Source organism: Dendropsophus ebraccatus, chromosome 8 (assembly GCF_027789765.1).
Source record: "Dendropsophus ebraccatus isolate aDenEbr1 chromosome 8, aDenEbr1.pat, whole genome shotgun sequence".
Lineage (NCBI taxonomy): Eukaryota > Metazoa > Chordata > Amphibia > Anura > Hylidae > Dendropsophus > Dendropsophus ebraccatus.
Window position 1 is genome coordinate 14663237 of NC_091461.1, and position 22575 is coordinate 14685811.

General features: G+C 42.1%; 1 protein-coding gene across 1 annotated transcript in view; it reads right to left on the reverse strand.

Annotated features, from left to right (window-relative positions):
- The window catches only part of LOC138799970 (alpha-2-macroglobulin-like protein 1), a 56112-nt gene extending 47396 nt beyond the window's left edge, over nt 1-8716 (reverse strand). Inside the window, exons 1-4 of the mRNA XM_069981775.1 lie at nt 8641-8716; nt 7206-7309; nt 3820-3969; nt 1119-1268 (exon numbers count right to left, since the gene is read on the reverse strand). Coding sequence (XP_069837876.1) covers nt 1119-1268; nt 3820-3969; nt 7206-7309; nt 8641-8716 — 480 coding nt within the window. The remainder of the gene's footprint in view (nt 1-1118; nt 1269-3819; nt 3970-7205; nt 7310-8640) is intronic.
- Between the last annotated feature and the right edge of the window lie 13859 nt (nt 8717-22575).

Below are 22575 nucleotides of genomic sequence, written 5' to 3' on the forward strand. Positions count from 1 at the left end.
ACGCACCCCAAATTGCAAACTTGCTTTTTATCATATATAATATTGATTTAGATTTTGAAAGTTATTACGACAGTGGGTTTGGCAGTGAAACACAACAGCTGGATATGTTACGATGTCAGGGAAATAGATGTTTATGTCGTCAGCTTATCCCTGAGATTCCTAGGACTAAATTTTCATAGTTTGGCTTTGAAATAGGTTTGGATTGTAATTGTCCACCTTTTGTACGAATGTTTTATTACAGCTGCTTTACTGGTCATATCTGAACGTAAGCTGCATCAAAGAAACCTGCTGCTTGAGGTGTGGTGGCTCTTTGTTTTTACTTTCACACTCCATTGGGAAGATGTAGGATCAGACCCAGGCTTCTAGATCCACAAATTGTCAGCGGCACTCCAATAGTAGGCGGCACTCCAATAGTCAGTCATAAATAAGGATTTATTCACCCATCAATGTGCAACGTTTCAATCCCTCAACCCTTGGAAAAGATCTCAGTGAGAGATTGAAACGTTGCACAATGATAGGTGAATAAATCCTTATTTATCACTGAATATTGGAGTGCCGCCTCCTTGGACTGTTTACATACATGTGTTGATGATATCAGTAGCATATAATATTATTTTGAATTTTTTGTTGTTGTCTATATAAAACCGAGAAGTACTAGTATTAAAGAGGTACTCTTTGGATTTCAGAGTGTGATATGTTGTCTACAAGGAGAGGGAGAAGCTAATAGTTATGTCATCCATTTCCTGTCAGCTGTGAATAGCGCAAACATTGTGGAAGCCAATAATAGTACTAGTATTAGCGATAACACTATATTAGATAAATAGACAGACATATTATACAGAGATAGATAGATAGATAGATAGATAGATAGATAGGCGATAGATAGATAGATAGATAGATAGATAGGAGATAGATAGATAGGAGATAGATAGATAGATAGATAGATAGATAGATAGATAGATAGATGTTCTATATCTTGGTTTGACAGTTTTAATTAAATAGAATTTTCTTATACCATATAACCCTTTTAAGATGGCAAATTAATGCAATAGCCAATGGAAAAGACAGAAAACAAAGGATGCAGCAGAAAGTGTTTGTAGACAGCATATAGGACATACCTTAAACAAGGTGAGCACGTCCACAGAAAAACTATCCCATGGTATATATGGGAATAACCTTATCATAGACCTCCAGCAAGGGCTGAGTATGCTCTCTTGTACACTGCCTGGATATCCATATCTTACTGAGTATTTAAACAAATTGAACACCTGGAAGGATGACATGAAAAAAATAGCTTTTCTTATAGGGGTTATCCAGCGCTTCAAAAACGTGGCCACTTTTCCCCCTCTCTTGTCTCCAGTTCGGGTGTGGTTTGCAATTAAGCTCCATTTACTTCAATGGAACTGAGTTTGAAACCTCACCCAATCTGGAGACAAGAGAGGGGGGAAAAGTGGCCATGTTTTTGTAGCACTGGATAACCCCTTTAAAGAATACCAATATACACTGAAAACACCTACAAATTGAAAACGGAAACAACTTATACCAATTTTTCCACCAGGATCCCTTATGTGCTCTTACTTCCCCCGCTCCAGTGCTGGTGGCTGCGTACCGCCAGTTCGGTCCCCGGCCATTTCCTGGTCTGAGCTGGGATCCAGATTGTGACGTATGTGGTCCGTTCAGCCAGTTAGCGGCCGAGGCGGGACCCCCGCTACAGCCACTGACAGGCTGAGCAGACCCCACACGTCTGACCTGGGACCTGGCTCAGACCAGGAAGCCACTGGGGACCGGACCAGCAGTACACGGCCACCAGCACTGGAGCGGGGGAGGTAAGAGCACATTATTTCTTTTACCCTCCCTAGCACGTGTCAAAAAAAATAGCTTTGCCCGGACCTCTCCTTTAAGTGCTATATGATTTTCAGAAAGTGCATATGCAAGATAAAGTGATGTGCCGTATTAGATGTTATAGTAAAGTGCTATATAGATATGGTAATGTAGTACTGTATATTTATGCACACTCAGGGGTGGATTAACTTTACCATAGGCCCCGGGCTGTTCACCAAGCCTGGGCCCTCCCAACCCCACTGTAACTATGGTAGCATTAGCGTGATTCTCATAGTACAGGATAGATAATGTCATGATGCCCTGATTTGTGCAAAATTGCGGTAAAAAAAAAAAAGCAATTTTTTTGCAAATCATGGCAGAGCTGTAGCGAAGAAACAAAATACCACTGAAAGTATGTCTTTTTGAGTGGCTATGGGCCCCCCAGGAGCTCAGGGCCCTGGGCTACCGCCCGAAAAGGACCTAATATAATCCGCTACTGAATACACTATATGCACCAATCTTCAAACCTACCCATTGACCTAGTGAAAATGCATACAATGGTCCTAGGTAAGGTCTGTGTCCTAAAGATAGGAGGTATTACAGGGTCAATGATCCAAGTGAGGTATTGTGGGTAGTAACAGCCTTAATATATACACAATAAAATAAACTGGGCTGACACATTATAGGTACAGTAATAGCAAAACTCATTGGTCATTACCTATATATGACATCATGCATAAATAATAAGAAAAGAGTTGTCGCCATCAATATACTCAGCCATCCCTTCATGTTCCTCTTCAAGGAAAAAGGCTGGTTGGTTGTACCGTTGTGTCCAGAGACCAGATGTGTGTCTGGACCCGGATACTGTACACAACATGGACAAATGCAGACTTACCTAGAATCAATCTTTGCATTCTCATTGGTGAAACTTGGTGTATATAGTGTACACTCACCGGCCACTTTATTAGGTACACCATGCTAGTAACGGGTGGTCTTCTGCTGCTGTAGCCTATCTGCCTCAAAAATGGACGTACTGTGCGTTCAGAGATGCTCTTCTGCCTACCTTGGTTGTAACGATTGGCTATTTGAGTCACTGTTGCCTTTCTATCAGCTCGAACCAGTCTGCCCATTCTCCTCTGACCTCTGGCATCAACAAGGCATTTCCGCCCACAGAACTGCCGCTCACTGGATGTTTTTTCTTTTTCGGACCATTCTCTGTAAACCCTAGAGATGGTTGTGCGTGAAAATCCCAGTAGATCAGCAGTTTTTAAAATACTCAGACCAGCCCTTCTGGCACCAACAACCATGCCACGTTCAAAAGGCCCTCAAATCGCCTTTCTTCCCCATACTGATGCTCGGTTTGAACTGCAGGAGATTGTCTTGACCATGTCTACATGCCTAAATGCACTGAGTTGCCGCCATGTGATTAACTGATTAGAAATTAAGTGGTAACGTGCAGTTGGACAGGTGTACCTAATAAAGTGGCCGGTGAGTGTATACCATCATTGGATCAGCAAAGTGAATTATTTGTCCTATCCTGGTGTTTGGGCATGCTAGAGAGGGGTAGGTTCATATGCAGGGCCGCCCTTCTAAGGGGGACAACACCGCCTAGGTCCAACAGGTAATTCCCTCTGATCAGGGGAAGGATCCGTAGGCCCCTGTCTACTCTTCTCCCCCTATAGGTGTGAGGACCAGTGGATTTGGACATAGGTAGTTTGTACTTGGCCGGATAGGCATTTGGTGTATGGATACACTTATCTTTGGTGGCTTTTAGTGAATCTGAATGAAAGTTATATTGTAGTACTGGCACGTTTTTTTCTGTGTTTTGTCTGACCATTTTGCCTGATGCTAATGCACGTTACCTTATATTATATTGACTCTTATGTTGTGGCACATTACGGTACACAGTAAAAAAATGTAATTGCTTTTTATTTTATTTTTTAAGTCTTCAGACCTGACTATGCATTTACGACTTTCTATCTTGGATTTTCCTCTTACCGTTTCTTCAGTCAACTCCTCGTCTTCATTGTAGATCTGAACACTTTTATCCACTGCTCGGATAGAACACAAAGATCCGGGTGAGGACTTGATTTGGAGACTCAGCTGATCCTTGGGGCTGGCTTCTGTCTGTGCAAACTTCAACCTGACCTGGTGAAGAAGCAGACAATAGGCAGAAGGGTATGAGAAGAAATGCAGTGTAAAAGTTCTTTATGAGATTTCCATATTGAATAAACAGCTATAAAACTATTAAGGGTGCGTTCACACCTACAGGATCTGCAGCAGATCTGCAGCAGATTTGATGCTGTGTTCAGTTATTTAAATGAAATCTGCTGCAGAAAATCAGCTGCAGATCCTGTAGGTGTGAACGCACCATAAAGGGTTTGACCAGTGGAGAAAAAAAATCTTTCAAATCAGCTAGCGTCAGAAAGTTATATAGATTTGTAACTTACTTCTATTTAAGTAAGGCTCTATCGTAGGCAAGGAGGGAGGAGACTGGGCAGGCTTATATGGGAAGTGAAGTCCCAGCCCCAGAACTGATTTGGGCCTGGGACTCCAACCTCCTGAACATCACAAAAGCTAACTGGCAGCTGCGTGCCCCTAACAACCGCCAGTCCAGCTGCCAGGAACGCGGTCATCAGAAGAGAGCTGGCCGCATGCTGCTGAAGTGTGGGGAGCAGCGCACAGCCGAGCTCTGACTATCAATTCTGGAAGATGCAGTATTGGTAGAACTGTAACATAAAAATGCCAGTTTATTGGAGTACAGAGACCTTGCTCACTGTGCTTGCTGACAAGTGGTTGAAAATAAGTGGAGTTTAAAAAAGGAGTTGCTGGTGATTCAGTGGGTTTGGAGTGACTGATATATTGTTGTTTTTGTGCAATTGTGTGGTGTGCATTGCTGCAGTGCATAGATAGCTAGTGCCATAGTTGCTTAGTTAAACAGGTCCAAACAGTTTTTTTTTCTCTGGTCTGCTCTGCACCTGGGGGTGGGGTTAATTGATCTCAGGTGCTTAAATCAAGGCTCAGCACTCACTGTGTGTGCTTGCTCACTGTGCTTGCTGACAAGTGGTTGAAAATAAGTGGAGTTTAAAAAAGGAGTTGAAAGAAGGAGTTACAAGTTCTGGTAAGTGCTAATCTCTTTCTTTTTCACTGTTTTTGTTGCACTGAGGATGATGGCTAGCGAGATGGAAGGATTCATTCAGTGCGCAGTCTGCCGCATGTACGCACAACTGGAGCAGGTGTTCCAGGGTGAGTACCGCTGTTGCAGATGTGAGCATGTTGCCCATCTAGAAGCTCGAGTTAGAGATCTGGAGAAGCATATTGCAACACTGAGGGAATAGGAAATAGTATTATAAGTAATAACCAGCATGGCTTTACTAAGGACAGAAGCTGTCAAACCAACCTGATATGTTTCTATGAAGAGGTAAGTAGAAGCCTGGATGGCGGCGCGGCTGTGGATATCGTGTACCTGGATTTTGCAAAAGCGTTTGACACAGTTCCTCATGGACGTCTGATGGGTAAGTTAAAGTCTATCGGTTTGGAAAATTTAATGTGTAACTGGATTGAAAACTGGCTTAATAATCGTACCCAGAGAGTGGTGGTCAATGATTCCTACTCCGAATGGTCCCCGGTAATAAGTGGTGTACCCCAAGGGTCAGTACTGGGCCCTCTTCTGTTTAACTTGTTTATTAATGATATTGAGAATGGAATTAACAGCAATGTTTCTATCTTTGCAGATGACACCAAGCTTTGTAGTACAGTACAGTCTATGGAGGATGTGCAGATGTTACAGGATGACTTAGACACACTGAGTGTTTGGGCGTCCACTTGGCAAATGAGGTTCAATGTGGATAAATGTAAAGTTATGCACCTGGGTACTAATAACCCACATGCATCATATGTCCTAGGGGGAGTTACTCTGGGAGAGTCACTGATGGAGAAGGATCTGGGTGTACTTGTAGATAATAGACTACAGAACAGCACACAATGTCAGTCAGCTGCTTCTAAGGCCAGCAGGATATTGTCATGCATTAAAACAGGCATGGACTCACGGGACAGGGATATAATATTACCGCTTTATAAAGCTTTGGTGCGTCCTCATCTGGAGTATGCCGTCCAGTTTTGGAATCCGATTCATAAAAAAGATGTTCTAGAGCTGGAGAGGGTACAAAGACGGGCAACTAAACTAATAAGGGGAATGGAGCATCTTAGTTATGAGGAGAGATTAAAAGAATTACATTTGTTTAGTCTGGAGAAGAGACGTTTAAGGGGAGATATGATTAATTTATTTAAATATATAAATGGCCCCTACAAGACATATGGGGAAAAGATCTTCCAGGTAAAACCCCCTCAAAGGACAAGGGGGCACTGCCTCCGCCTGGAGAAAAAAAGGTTCAACCTCCGGAGGCGACAAGCCTTCTTTACCATGAGAACTGTGAATCTGTGGAACAGTCTACCACAGGATCTGGTCACAGCAAAAACAGTAGAGGGCTTCAAAACAGGGCTAGACAAGTTCTTAGACCAAAATAATATAAATGCATATGTATAGAACCTATCACCCCTCCCCCTTCCCTGTATCCATCCCCTCCTTGGTTGAACTTGATGGACATGTGTCTTTTTTCAACCGTATTAACTATGTAACTATGTAACTATGTAACCTCCATACATCCTCTCATCCGACATCCCGGGCAAATGGTGATGGGGATGGTGTTTTGCTCAACGCACAAGACGGCAAGTGGAGATACTGTTTCTGACTTTTTGTCATTGTTCTTTTGCATTGTGTATCACTGGACATTGCTGCTGCTCCCTAAGGAACAAAAACCAGGGCAGGAAAACCATGATCAAAATGGAATGCTTGGCAGGATGAATGCCCTGTAAACTGACTGCCACTTTTGACAACATTTACGTTGCCAGCTACATTAGAGAGCGGACCCCATTACGTAGCCAAAGCAAAAGAGCTGTAGCCTTAGCCAGCAGGGTCATCATGCAGGAAGAAGCAAGAGAAGAAGAGATAAAAACATCTGTTTTCATGGGTAGGATTATACTGGGTTAGTAATGCGTTCAACCCTTATTGTATCAGAATGTGGGTCGCGCACAGTACCAACCCAGTGTGGTTACCTCCTTGGATACCAGGACTTCTGGATGGCAAATGGATGACAGGTACACTTAAAATGCTCTCTAAAGGTAAAACAAACACAAAATAAAAGCCTGAGGCTTCCTTGAGCCTGGGGATCTAAACCTGATTGTAGCAGCCTGGCCAAATAGTGACCCACTCCCCCCACTTTCAAGTCCACTTTAAATTTCTCAATCAGTCTAAGTTCTAAGAAAAATATAAACGTTACAAAAGATCCCCACTAAATGCAATGTATGTAAGGACAAGGTCTCACCATGTTTGGTAAGCACTTCTCCACCTTAAAGAACACTCTGTCAGCAGTCACAAATCCGTTCTTTAGCAAAAAGAACCCAATCATTTTGGGACCTGGTCCAAATTCTGATGTGAAAGTAATTGGAATTGATAAATATCCATGGAATGCTAGAAAAAAAAAGAGTGAAGAGCCAATGTTAGATACCAGTCATTGATTAGGTGCTTGTTTCTATTTTTCGTTCCTTAAGGCCCTATTACATAGGGCGATAATCTGCTTAACCAAGGTAAATCAGGCAGATATCTCCCGGTATAACAAAGGCAAACAATGGAGAAGAAAGCGATCGTTCGTTCATCAGCTGATCATTGTTTTGCAAGAAGTTTAAAAATCTCTGCACATTGCACTGTATAATACAGCCTTCAGGACACAACCATCCTATCAAACAAGCTAGCAGCAGAAGGTCCCAGGAACCATCCTAACCACAATGGATGTGGAATCCTTCATCATTACACACCAAGATGGGATAAAAGTTAGCCAGGTCTTCATGGAAAATAACAGGATAAACTGGAGCTTACAAATTTCATCCACAACTATAATTACTTCTCATCTGGTGACAACTTATGGTTAAGCTGAACCTTACTACTGAAATAAACTTTCAGAACACCCTTAGCAAAATACTGTACAATGAGACATTGCTGTACCAGAAGGCAGCTGACCGCCCAACATACCTTAGATGACACCCAAATGCATCAAAACTCCATTATCTACAGTCAAGCCATGAGGAACACCGTATATATACACCTTGGTAGACTAAAAAAAAAAATTTAGAATTGGGGCTGCCATAAGAGAGTAACTGAGACCCTCCTACAATACAATAGAATAAAACACAGGTACCTCTAGCAGTCTCCTACAATGCTCATCTTAAGTTGCTATGTGGAGCTGCACGAAAACTGCACCCAAAATTATAGAAAGCTGACCACCTATAAAGGATATTTCCAGACCCCTCACTTCTGTGCTTTAGTCATCCCCCACCCTAAGAAGTACCATTGTCAGGAGCTCACTATCTTCTTCAACAGCCCCAGGATCTTATCATTGCAATGGATATTATGAATATCCATTCATAATGACTATGGACAGAATGAAGAGCCAAACATGTATTAGGGCTTCAGGATCCCAGACATAGTCTCTATGTAGGTGGAAAAGGACAAAGACTAAGGACAAGAATGAACTATCATCATCACACAACAAGAGCTAAAAGGACAGATATGCGTGTGCCACAACATTTCTGTGGCCCAGACCACAACATGGCTGATGTTTCTGTATAAATATCTGATTCTTTATTGTATCAAACCATTTCTGATGTAGAGACCTAGTAGCCCCAAAAGTTCACGTTATCAACTAGTGAGAACTTTCCATTCCTATCACTTCTGTCCACTGGCTAACACAAACCAAATGTTACCGATGTAACCAAATGGTGCCAATATTCTTTCCACACCTTCAGCAGTTAGGTAAGACGGAGTCATAAGTTTCGTCATTTAATTCTTAGGCATTTGGATAGGTCATTGAAAAGGGGAGATTAAGGGCTGGTAGAGGGATGTGAAATGATGACCCGGGACGTTTTAGTGACAAGCAGGACACATGGGATGGTAGGACATAGACTGAAAATTGAAAATGTCCCACTGGATTTGGGACAGTTGGGTCATAAGGACAGTGTTTTAACAGCCTTGAAAGTTTACAGTTTTCTTAAACCTCTTTAACAAAAGAATGACCCAACACCCCCTGAATAAGTGTCTGCACTTACAGGTCTCTGTCTTCAACACAATTGTTGCTTTTCCATATTTCAAGATCCCATTTTTACCTATAACCTGTAAAACAAAACCATTAGTAGTTATGCATCTAGTATTTACTAGCACAGGGTCTAGTGTATCAATGCATTTACCTATACCCCCTAAGAAATCAACACCAAAATGTAACTGACTGACAAGGGCCAAGCAGGCTGTCACTCTCAAGACACAAGAGTGACAGCCTGCTTAGCCAATCATGTCTCATGATTCATTAAGTACGGTTCGCGAAATTCACAACTTTTGTGGTTAAAATTTGCGAACCTTGCAAACTGAGTTTTTCGATGTTTCGCTCATCTCTAGTGGGTAGTGTATTTACCTATTAAAAGTTATTTTTTTTATATTGAATACTTTTGGTTAGGACTGCCTTATCCGAGTCAAACCTATTCTGTACTTCCCTAATTATCTATATGGACAGTATAGCAAGGTAAGTGTGCCTTATAGCAGCTGACATTTCTGACAGTTAATGACAAGGAGAAAGTTAATTGGTGAATACAGTCTCCAAGAAGAGATAATGACCTTCCTCCAGGATCTGAGGAGTTAGGGTATATGCACACTGAGTAAATGTGGTGGATAACTCTACGGGGATTCCGCCACTCTTCCCCCCGCGCTCCCACTTGGCTCTCCACCTGTCCCATAGACTCCATTCTATGGTCAGGCAGATTCCACTGTCCGTCCAAAGAATTGACATGTCAATTCTTTGGGCGGACGACAGAATCCACCCGTGCATAGAATTTAGTCTATGTGATGGGCAGAACTACAAGTGGGAGCGTGAGCAATGGAATCCGCTCAGTGTGCATATACCCTTCCTATTAAGCAATCTTCACAAATAGTTTTGCGTTATATTTTAAGGTGGCAAACAAACTTTACCCCTTGCAAAATTTCCATGAAATGTTATTTTTTTTCATTGTAGTTAATAGAATGAGGAAATGCCTGACAGTTTACTTTACACTGAATACGGAGGGAGGTTTGTGCTGCCTAAGGACGCCAGGAAATGAACATTTCAGGTAGAAATTTGAAACTTTCCTGGGTGCCATATGGCAGCACAAATACAGTATGGGACTAAAAAGAAATACCATTATAAATGGTGGGACCATCATGATGTTACATATCCACTGCCATTTACAATATTTATTTTGCCTAGGGCTGAGCTTGTAGTGTTTAAAGTGTCACTGTCGTGACATTTTTTTTGCAGAAATCAATAGTCCAGGCGATTTTGCAGTTTGTAGCTCTCCCCCCTGTCTTAATTGTTCTCCTATAGAGAGAGCTAAATAAAACACCAAAACAGGACAACAAAGAGTTAATTTACAAATACATCACCCTCTATCTCCTCTGACAGTCAGCACTGACCTCTCTAACCTCTGATTACAGCTGTCACCCAGCTCCGTGCCTGTAATCCTCTGTTACCTGCTTTCTGCTGCCGGCTAACTCCCTCCTCCCTCCTCCCCCCCTCCCCTCTATAGAACAGACTGGGTACGTCTAATGCAACAAGTCACAATTTCCTGATTTTTTGCAGTGAATGGAAAAGAGGAGGAACCTGTGAAAAGGTTTTTTGAATGCAGATAATGGCATATTTGGCTAATAAACCCATTTACAAAGTTTCTTAAAATCGACTATTGATTTCTGCAAGAAAAAATAAAAAATACGACAGTGACTCTTTAATGAAAGCAGAGGGAGAGGACCATGTTGCTGCTCTGCAAATCTCCACTAGAGGCACATAACCACACGGATGCAGCTGTAGCACAAGTAGTAAGAGCTCTAATGTTTGGAGGTACGTGCAAACCCTACTGTTAATAAAAGAAGAAAATAATATTTCTAATCCATCTAAACAAGCTAAACATTGAAGCCCCTAGACCTTTCTTCCTCCCTTGATGCTAAAGAAATAGATGCTCTAACTTCTTCGTGGCTTTACGAAAATATACGTTGTGTGAACATAGCCATAAACTGTTTAGAGCGGTCAAGATATACTGTATGGGAAAAGATTTTCTAACTTTGGTCAGAGGTAAATGCAGGCAGGAGAATCTCATGACTGATGTTTGTGGTAAATGAGACCTTAGGTAAAAAGCCCGGCACAATCCTTGGCTTAGGGCAGGTTGTCTGCATTTCCAAGACATTTCCAAGAAACAAACCATGTCAGCTTGCTCCATTAAAAGGAGATCTGGACATATCAGACAAAACTAATTGAAGATCCCAGGAAGGCGTGGGCTGATGAAAAATAGGCCCTATAAAAATCTTGTTGTTAAATTTCCCATTAGAGTAGGCATTAAGGGCAGTAAACTAAACTTTAAGAGTGTTGTCCTTTAAGCAACTCTGTACCCACAATCTGACCCCCCCCCCCCCCCCCCCCAAATCACTTGTACCTTTGGATAGCTGCATTTAATCTCAGATCTGTTCCGGGGTCCGTTCGGAAGCCCTGTGTCAAATTAGCGTGGCCTAGTGTGTGTGTGCCCTAGGATTGCACCACCTCTCCGTCCCTCCTCCCCACCCTCTTCATCATTAGGAATGCTCCAGGCAGGTTTTCTCCTATTCACATGTGCTGAATTGTTAACCCCTTAAGGACCGGGCCAATTTCCATTTTTGTGCTTTCGTTTTTTCCTCCTTGTGTTTAAAAGGCCAGAGTGCTTGCATTTTTTTTACCTAGAGACTCACATGAGCCCTTATTTTTTGCGCCAATAATTTTATTTTGCAATGGCATGCTTAATTTTTGCATAAAGTACGCTCCAAAACGGCACAGACAGTGGCTGGGTAAAGATGCAGGGATCACTCCTCCGCGATTATGTCGCGGAGGGGCGTTTCCCCCCACTAGACACCATGGGAAAAACCTGCATTTTAAATGCAGCTGTCAACTTTGACTGCATCACCTGCTGAACAGACCCAGGACAGATCTTGGATTAAAAGCAGCTATCCAAAGGTACAAGTGGTTTGGGGAGGACAGATTGTGGGTACAGAGTCGCTTTAAGCCCCTAATCCAGGCAACAACTGGGGAATATCTGATAAAGAAGGATCAGATCAAAAAAGACAGCGAGGTCCGATTTCTGTCTGGTTTTCTGGAATTAGAATATGAATAACTGTATCAAGAAAACCTGTTTGGGACAAGATTCCTAATTCATCATCCGTGCTGTTAGTTGGAGTCTATTTAGATCTGGATGCCACAGCTTTCTGACCAAGATCTTCTCAAAGAGGCAGCTTCCGGTACCTTTCCCTTGACCATTTACCTCTGACCAAACTACTTTTTTATAACTACTATAATACTGCCCCCTATATACAAGATCATAACTACTATAATACTGCTTCCTATATATAAGCATATAACTACTATAATACTGCTCCTATGTACAAGAATATAACTACTATAATACTGCTCCTACAGTATATACAGGAATATAACTACTATAATACTGCTCCTGTATACAAGAATATAACTATTATAATACTGCTCCTATATACAAGAATATAACTACTATAATACTGCTCCTATATACAAGAATATAACTACTATAATACGTATGGTGAGAGTTCCGGCCGGCACTAACTACAAGGTACACCCAATGTGGGAAACCCGGGACTGGAGTATATAGCACACAAACTGTATCCAAACCGTGGAGCGGCGGTGCAGAGACAAAAAAGGCAGGATAAATGAACAAGGATCAAGAAACAGAGTCTCGCACTCACCGGACTGAAGATGCAAGTGGTTTATTTCCGATACATCAGAGTAGGCTAGGCGGGGAGAGGGGAGATGGTGAAGCAGGTGTGTTCAGCAGGAGCAACAAAATGTTTCACGCCTACAGAGGCACTTCGTCGGGCTAGTTCCTAGCCCGACGAAGTGCCTCTGTAGGCGTGAAACATTTTGTTGCTCCTGCTGAACACACCTGCTTCACCATCTCCCCCCTCCCCGCCTAGCCTACTCTGATGTATCGGAAATAAACCACTTGCATCTTCAGTCCGGTGAGTGCGAGACTCTGTTTCTTGATCCTTGTTCATAACTACTATAATACTGCTCCCTATATACAAGAATATAACTACTATAATACTGCCCCCTATATACAAGAATATAACTACTATAATACTGCTCCTATATACAGGAATATAACTATTATAATACTGCTCCTATATACTAGAATATAACTACTATAATACTGCACCTATATACAGGAATATAACTATTATAATACTGCTCCTATATACAAGAATATAAATACTATAATACTGCTCCTATATACAGGAATATAACTACTATAATACTGCCCCTATATACAGGAATATAACTACTATAACACTGCTCCTATATACAAGAATATAACTACTATAATACTGCACCTATATACAGGAATATAACTACTATAATACTCCTATATACAGGAATATAACTACTATAATACTGCTCCTATATACAAGAATATAACTACTATAATACTGCCCCTATATACAGGAATATAACTACTATAACACTGCTCCTATATACAAGAATATACCTACTATAATACTGCTCCTATATACAGGAATATAACTACTATAATACTGCTCCTATATACAAGAATATAACTACTATAATACTGCCCCTATATACAGGAATATAACTACTATAACACTGCTCCTATATACAAGAATATACCTACTATAATACTGCTCCTACATACAGGAATATAACTACTATAATACTGCTCCTATATACGGGAATATAACTACTATAACACTGCTCCTATATACAAGAATATACTACTATAATATTGCTCCTACATACAGGAATATAACTACTATAATACTGCTCCTACATACAGGAATATAACTACTATAATACTCCTATATACAGGAATATAACTACTATAATACTGCCCCTATATACAAGAATATAACTACTATAATACTGCTTCTATATACAGGAATATAACTACTATAACACTGCTCCTATATACAAGAATATAACTACTATAATACTGCACCTACATACAGGAATATAACTACTATAATACTGCCCCCTATGTACACAAATGTAACTATCGTATTACTATCTTGTACAAGAAGACAGAGTTATAAGTTCTATAATACTGGCTAATGACAAAAAATGGTTAGAACTGCTTTGAGAATTTTTTTAAGATAGAGTTGCTCTTTGAGTGTGGAAAATTGCATATTGTGCAAAAGATGATTATGTCTTTTCTTACCAAATAGTAGAATTTTACACTTTTCCAGCCTTCCTTCAGATCACTTGGGCTTATATAATATTCCACTTGGATATTAACTGTTTGTTTGCATTTAATGATTCCATTGACTGGTTCCAATCTTAGCCAACTTCTCGCTTCACTGTAGTAGGGCAACAGAATCTGAATTTCACCAGCAGGTCCAAAGATGCCGTAGGCCTGAAAATGGGTTGCAGGTGATTGAAGACACATTAGCTGTACTTCTATGGGACATCAGAGACAGAGTTATTATCTTATGTGTAATCACATAGCAGCTAGCTTTCCCTGAACTGAATGATTTGCTGAGCTGAAGAGACCACAATACTGCAATGGTAAAATTTAGAGATGAGCGAATACGATTCGATCGAGATGGTATTCGATCGAATATTGTGGTATTCGAATTCAATCGAGTAGTGTGACGAATACGCGGGAAACATTCAAAAGCCCTCCCATCGCACTTGGCGTTTTTTAAAATCCAATCTCCATGCAGGGAGGCCGTGAGGGACCCTGGGAGTGCGCACACAACGTGAAAACGGCGTCTACCCTCATTGGATGGATGAACCACATGACCTCGAATCTTAAAATACTTGGCTCCCGCCTCTCGACCTCAGATGCGCTTTCAACCGAGCCAGGGAAAGATCTTGAAGCAGGGAGAGAGAGGTGTTAGTAGGGTTTTGGTTAGGCAGGATTACTACAGAACCTTTTCAGTCCTTTTCAGGGCTAAGATCCAGCGAAAAAGTCATCTCTGAATCCAAAGCTTCTCAGTGCTAAGACATAGATGATATAACAGCAGCAGTATCAGCAGGTGTTTTCATTGCAGTACCCTGTGTGTACAAGTGACTTATAGTGTCCCTGGTTAAGCCCACTAAGGGCACGTTATACATACTGTTCCAGTAGCCCACAAAGGGCACTTGATATATACAGTTCCACTAGCCCACTAAGGGCACGTTATACATACTGTTCCAGTAGCCCACAAAGGGCACTTGATATATACAGTACCACTAGCCCACTAAGGGCACTTGATATATACTGTTCCAGTAGACCAGTAAAAGGCACATGATACATTATGTTCCAGTAGCCCAGAAAAAGGCACGTCATACATACTGTTCCAGTAACGTTCGTACAGCATGACGCGTGATACTCACGAATAACAGGACGCTCTATGGACGCACATTGGAATCATGTATGTAACACTGTGCAAGAAATACGACCGAAATGTGTGAACATTGCCGTAAACCTTCATAAAGCGTTTGCAAATATTTTTCCTTCACAACTGCGGAGACTGGCATTATACTGCGATTTTGGGGTGTTGGATGCACCCAGGCATGCTACCCCTAATGTCCCAGTGTCATTCCAGAGGTGTTTGCATCGTCTAGGGAGGTTTCATGGGGGACTTAGTTACCTCTAAGTGGTCGAATTTGGATTTCCAAGTGCCTAGAATTTTTTTCCCATAGACTATAATGGGATCGAATATTTGTTCAAATAGTCGAATCTCTGTGGCTATTCGAATTCTCGAGAGTCGAATATACTTGCTCATCTCTAGTTAAATTCTATCTTTTACTGCAGGTATGGTCCGGCTATCAAGCACATATGAACATATCCCTAGATTTATGTAATCGGTTTCTTCTATCCCTTCTCTTAAGACACCTCTTTATCATAAGCAAATGCTCTTGCCTCTGCCTGCTATCTAGGGGCGCATTCAGACTACAGAATCTGTGTGGATAACTTTCAGCGGATTATGTGCGCTCGCCTCCCCCCCGCGTTCCTTCTTTAAGAACTGTCCGTCCCATGGGCTCCATTCTATTCAGGTAGATTCCGCCGTCCATTCAAAAAAGAATTGACATGAGTATAGAATGAAGCATTTGGGACGGACAGATGTTCAAGAGGGAGTGCGCACGGAATCCACTGGAGGTTATTCGTGCGGTTCCGTGGTGTGAATGGGCCCTAAGGGTATATGTACGCTGATAAATAGGCGAGGAATTGAAGATGAAAATTTTTTGCTTAAAGTTCGCTCGCCTATTCAGATCTGGCAGAATTTGAGCAGAATTGGAGTCCCATTGACTTTTATGCGATGTTTCTGGCAGAATCCGCCCAAAGGACTGGCATGTCATTTCTCTGGGTGGAAAATAGATCTATGGCAGAAAATTCTCCTCGAAAAGTCTGCTGTATGAACAACAGAGCAGAAATCCTATTGAACACAATGGGACATTGTTCTGTTAGGGTGGGTTCACACTACGCACCTTTCCGCTGGCTCCATAGACACCATTCTATAGGCCGGCGTATGTCACTTGTCACATGTCACTTCTTTCGGCGGATAGCGGAATACGCCGGCCCATAGAATGGTGTCTATAGAGCTGGCGGAAAGGCGCGCGCCCGTGCGGGCGGACATAATGGGGAATTCCGCGGACATTGTCTGCGAGAATCCCGTAGTATGAACCCACCCTTACTGTTTTACGGGAGGAATTTCAAGAGGAAACTAAGGGAGGATTCTGCTTCAAATTCCTCGCCTATTTCTCAGTGTGCACATACCCTTAGAATTGCAGAAATAAGCCAGTAGCTTTGGTAACTGTATATTATGTCTTGCCCTGACATTACCCAGGATGGTATAGCCAGATCTCCTCTGTCAGAAGCTATAGAAAAATAGACACTTCAGAATAATGGGTAGGATGTGTGCGTAAGGCCCAGGAGAGGAGAAGAAAAGACTCGCTGACAATAGTACAGTCATGGCCAAAAGTTTTGAGAATGACACAAATCTTATATTTTCCATGATCTGCTGCCCTCTGGTTTTTATGTGTGTTTGTCAGATGTTTTTAATCACATACAGAAATATAATTGCAATCATATTATGAGTAACAAAAGCCTATACTGACAGGTAGAATGAGTTACAGCAGCAAGTCAATATTTGCAGTGTTGTCCCTTCTTCTTCAGGACCTCTGCAATTCTCTCTGGCTGCTCTCAATCAACTTCTGGACCAAATCCTGACTGATAGCAGTCCATTCTTGCACAATCAATGCTTGCATTTTGTCAGAATTTGTTGATTTTTGTTTGTCCACCCGTCTCTTGATGATTGACCACAAGTTCTCAATGGGTTTAAGATCTGGGGAGTTTCCAGGCCATGGACCCAAACAACCCCACACATGAATGGTATCAGGATGCCGGTTACAGTTGGCATAAGACAAGACTGGTGGTAGCGCTTACCTCGTCTTCTCGAATAAGCTGTTTTCCAGATGTCCCAAACAATCAGAAAGGGGATTCATCAGAGAAAATGACTTTCCCCCAGTCCTCAGCAGTCCACCCCCTGTACCTTTTGCAGAATATCAGTCTGTCCCTAATGTTTATTCTGGAGAGAAGTGGCTTTTTTGCTGCCCTCCTTGAGACCAGGCCTTGCTCCAAGAGTCTTCACCTCACAGTGCGTGCAGATGCACTCACACCTGCCTGCTGCCATTCCTGAGCAAGCTCTGCACTGCTGGTAGCCTGATCCCGCAGCTGAAACACTTTTAAGAGACGGTTCTGGCACTTGCTGGGCTTTCTTGGGCGCCCTGGAGCCTTTTTGGCAACAATGGAACCTCTCTCCTTGAAGTTCTTGATGATGCGATAGATTGTTGATTGAGGTGCAATCTTTCTAGTTCCGATACTCTTCCCTGTTAGGCCATTTTTGTGCAGTGCAATGATGACTGCATGTGTTTCTTTAGAGATAACCATGGTTAACAGAAGAGAAACAATGATGCCCTGTCCAGCCCTGTCCTCATCAACACCCACACCTGTGTTAATGGAGCAATCACTGAAACGATGTTAGCTGCTCCTTTTAAGGCAGGGCTGCAATGATGTTAAAATGTGTTTTGGGGGATAAAGTTCATTTTCTAGGCAAATATTGACTTTGCAAATAATTGCTGTTAAGCTGATCCCTCTTTATAACATTCTGGAGTATATGCAAATTGCCATTTTAAAAACTGAAGCAGTAGACTTTGTAAAAATTTATATTTGTATCACTCAAAACTTTTGGCCATGACTGTAGATTAAACAGAGTTGGAAAATGTGAAAGGAACAAAAGTGCACATATTAAAAATACAGATAAGAAAGGACATAAGAAAACATCATGGTCTCTTACCTCGATCTTCACTTTCCCTCTCCATGTTGTTGTGTTGAGACTGAAGAAAGCGCGCCCCTCGTCATCCGTTTCTCCATCTACACTGATGGAGCTGTTGTCACTAATTGTTACTGTTAGAGACACCGGAGAAAACTGGAGCGGAGCGCCATCCAGATCCTGTGCTACCAGCTGAAATAAAAAATATATATATCACCTTGTCAATAGTGATAGAAAACAGAGGATGGCTAATAATGGCGCACACTCTGATTGTAATGGGGGGCGCGGGGGGCAGTATTGCGCACCATTCTCTTTATTATATTAATTGTTGACCTTGTGGAGGGATTATAAATTACATTTACATTACATTTTTGAAGATAAAGTTTATACTAAACTGTGTAAAGTAGTTAATGCAATATAGGACAGTGCCCTGGAACAAAGTTGCCAGGTGCAGGGGCAGGTCCCTCTGTGGGATGGTCGCCTCAGATTTTCTAATGCAGAGCACCAGGCCCGGGCAGAGCATCAGCACCTCCAGGCAGATATTCAGTGTGCCTCTGGTGTGTTCTGACTCAGTTCTTAGCTGTCAGTCAGCTACAGGACTTTGTGTGCAAAAACCTCTTTGCACACAATGTCCCGAGCTGGGATGCATTCTATGTTCCCCCCAACTTAAGATTATGGCTCGACCCCCTGACCTTTAACTCTGGTTGCTGCACAGCCCCACAGTCGAGTTTAAGATAAATCTGGGTTCCCCATCTGCACTGCACCCCCCACATTGAATCAACAGGGGCGTGGTTGTCACACATAGCCCAGACCTTACTGCAACTGCCAGAAATGGAGAGCAGTCCGTTCCCAGCAGTTTAAATCATCAAAGATTTTACCATGTAAAGAGAATGACGGAGGAAAGGAACTACCACTGTCAGTCTGCAGATCTCCTGAAGCAGTAATACACAGCCAGGACCCTGCTACTACTCCTGGGAACAGAGGAGAGTCCATTCCCGGCAGTTAACCATTTACATGCCATGTGGTCATTAATCTTCGCATCAGTCAGTAGCGACCGACCGCCATGTGAATTATCCGGCAGGAGGAAGGAGGGGCCTCCCCCCGTAACCATTTACACACAGCAGTAGCAATCGCTGTGTGCTAATGGTTGCTGGGCAGCTAGGAGCCTAACAAATGCTCCCAGGGCTCTCATTGCTATATTGTTTTTTGTATAATAGTTATTGTATAATAGTCATTTTAAAAAAAAAATGCCGTAAATGAAATAAAAACATTTTTTCCATTGGGGTATCCCAACTTAAAACTAACTTGTCTCCATGGGATCGCCCCGGTGATCCCCCATATGGGCCCCCAGCTGCTTTGTTTTAAATACACCAGTTTCCCTGGCGGGCCCAAGGTACTCTGGTCCAACACTGTGCAAATAAAATATAATCAGAACGGGCAAGGGTGGGGAGAACAAAATAAAGAACCTATGATTACCAGTCCCACTGCCTCTGCAGAGCCGCTGCCTGTTCCTGGACCCCCGCCAGGATTCTCCATCTCTTCCCCTGCTACGTCATGACTCGGCTGATGGATGCCCCACTGAGCCAGTCAGTGACTAGGGTGGGACACCACTGCAGTCATTTTTTGAGAAGGCTCTCTCTTACCCTTTCCCACCAAGTTGTGCCATACTAAGAAGTGGAAAGCAAGTATAGGTTCTATATTATGTTCGCCCCACCGTCTGCCCGCAGCGTAATTATTAATTTTTCCAGACTTCTCCTTTAAGAATCAACAAGATTTACCTGTCATTTAATACAACTTTGCATATTCTGAGAGACATTAATATCTAGCATATTTGTAACTCACTTCATTTAAAAAATATATATATATTTTTCTGTGTGAAATTTTGTGGTCACTAGGTGTCACTATTTTGTGCTCCGATAATTTATGGCAATTTAGACGGTGACCAGGAAGTGAGGGCATCTAAGTTCAAATCTCTGATCCAATGCTGTCAATCACATTGCAGGGTGAGAACAACAGGCATCAGAGACAAAGGCACACTAATTCTATATACTTTGTGTATATGATTGTGACTTGTTTTTTTACAGTATAAGGCTATGTTCACACTACGTAAGTTTCCGGCCATAGCGCGTTCCATGAATAAGCGCCCGGAGACTTACGTAGTTTGCGTATAATGGAAAGTATACGATGTACGGCTGCACAGTTCACACTACGTACAAACTTTCACCCGGATTGTACGCGCCGGCGTAAAAAATGAACCAGACCATTGTTTGAGGACGGAAATGCCGTAACTTACGCCCGTAGCGTTACACGCGGTCCCGTACGTAGTGGTGATTTCTTTATTTTTGCAGCTTTTTGTGCCGATCCAAAAGGTTCTGTGGGGTGTCCGGGGCTAGGCGAAGGTTTCCAAGTAAAAAAGACCGCTGTCAGATCGCTACGTAGAGCGCTCGGGAAGCGTAAGTAGAATGCTGGCGTAATTTTGCGCTCCGTACGTAGCCGGCCGCAAGTAGCGTAAATTCCCGGCCGGAGTTTACGGCGTATATGTCCGGCTGCGAAAATATGCGGCCGGACATATACGCAGTGTGAACATAGCCTGAGGCCTGTGAACATAGCCTGTGTCTGAAAAGATCATCTCGGGCCGGTACTGCAGTACCAGCTGGATGATCTTTTCGGCCACAGGGTTCTGATGCGGGTGCATCCATGTGCGCCCAGATCAGAACTCTCCACTCCACGCTATGGAGTGTATGGCCGTAGCCGTTCGCTTCATAGTGTGCACTGACATGGTTTTCTGCGGCCGCTATTCACTGAATAACGGCAGCAGAAAACTGACATGTCTGTTGTTTGCAGCGCTGCTAGGGATCCCGGCTGGAGCGTATACCCTGTGTATATGCTCCGGCCAGGATCCCATAGACGGAGAGGTAATATATATTTTTATAATAATCACAGCCATTGTACAATGGCCGTGATTTTATGAAAATATATGTTGTGTGAGCATAGCTTAAATAAATGTATGCTTATATTGAGAAATAACTTGTTTGAGTTATTTTTACTGAATTTCATTAGAAACATTTTTGACTGCAAATTTATGTTTCAAGATTACACAGTTTTAAAAAATGTGTGCTAATCGCAAAAAAAAATAAAAAAATTTTTTTTGACTGCAAATTTATTACCATGAAATTGTGACCAGGATTTTGCAGTGAAAAATTGTGCAATTTTAGCAATAATTTTATTTTCCAATATAAATTGCAATTGCACCTGCATCCTTGGTTCAGCCCCATAAAACATGCACTCAGAGCCAAACAACTTGTGTAATAAACAGACCAAATTAATGCAAAAAATGTATTTATTGGGTGGGTGTATTGTGTTGCCTTTGGACTCGAGGAAAGTATAATTACAGTAAGTATAAATTCTTACTTTCCTCTTCATCTTAATGGCAACACAGAAGGGATTTACTAAATATAAAGAAAGAGGAGGGGGTGTTAATTTTTCCAGACTATGAGTTATACTCCCGTACTGAAGGCAGAGTTATTGGCATTTATGTGGAGCCTGTAGTGGCGTAAAATTGTTGAAGATGACATTCACAATGCTGGTGGATTTAATCCAGCATGAAAGCGTATCCTTAGATACCTTCATATCCCTTCTTGGGCTAGAGAAAAGGATAAACAGATAGATAGTTTTTGACATCCAGTAGATGGAAACGCTGCTCTTCATCAGTGGATGGTTCAGAATAGAAGACAGGTAGGAATGTTGATATTGACCACTTGTTAAAGCCACTTTTAGGAGAAATTAAGGTACCGTCCTTAGACGAATGCCACCCGGCAATATCTTCATGTACTGCATTTTGGCAGATGTTATTGCGATGGAGAAGTGAGTTTTGAATGACAACCACTTGAGGTCAACTTCAGAGAAAGGTTCAAAAGAGAAGATGTTAGGATGTTCAGAAACAAGGTAAATCCCAGAATCCTGCTTGCAGATGTACTGGTGGTCTGAGGTTCTTTAAAGCTTTAAAAAAAAATCTTGTCACCAAGGACTGGTTTGAAAACTGTCCATTGGTTAAGGCATTGGTCATCATGTGTACTCCAAGGGTGTTAGGCTTTAAACCCTTCTGATAATCTTCCTTCAGATACTGCAAGATGGTGGCAAGCGAGAGTACATGACCAGACTGGAGCATCCAAGATGGAAACTTCTTCTAATATATGAAGTTCCTAGAAGGTACACAGTAGTGTAGATGTTACTTCACTAGAGAGACTTAATTGCTTCAGTCTTGAGGCTTTAGGAACCAGGCTGTCAGATGTAGA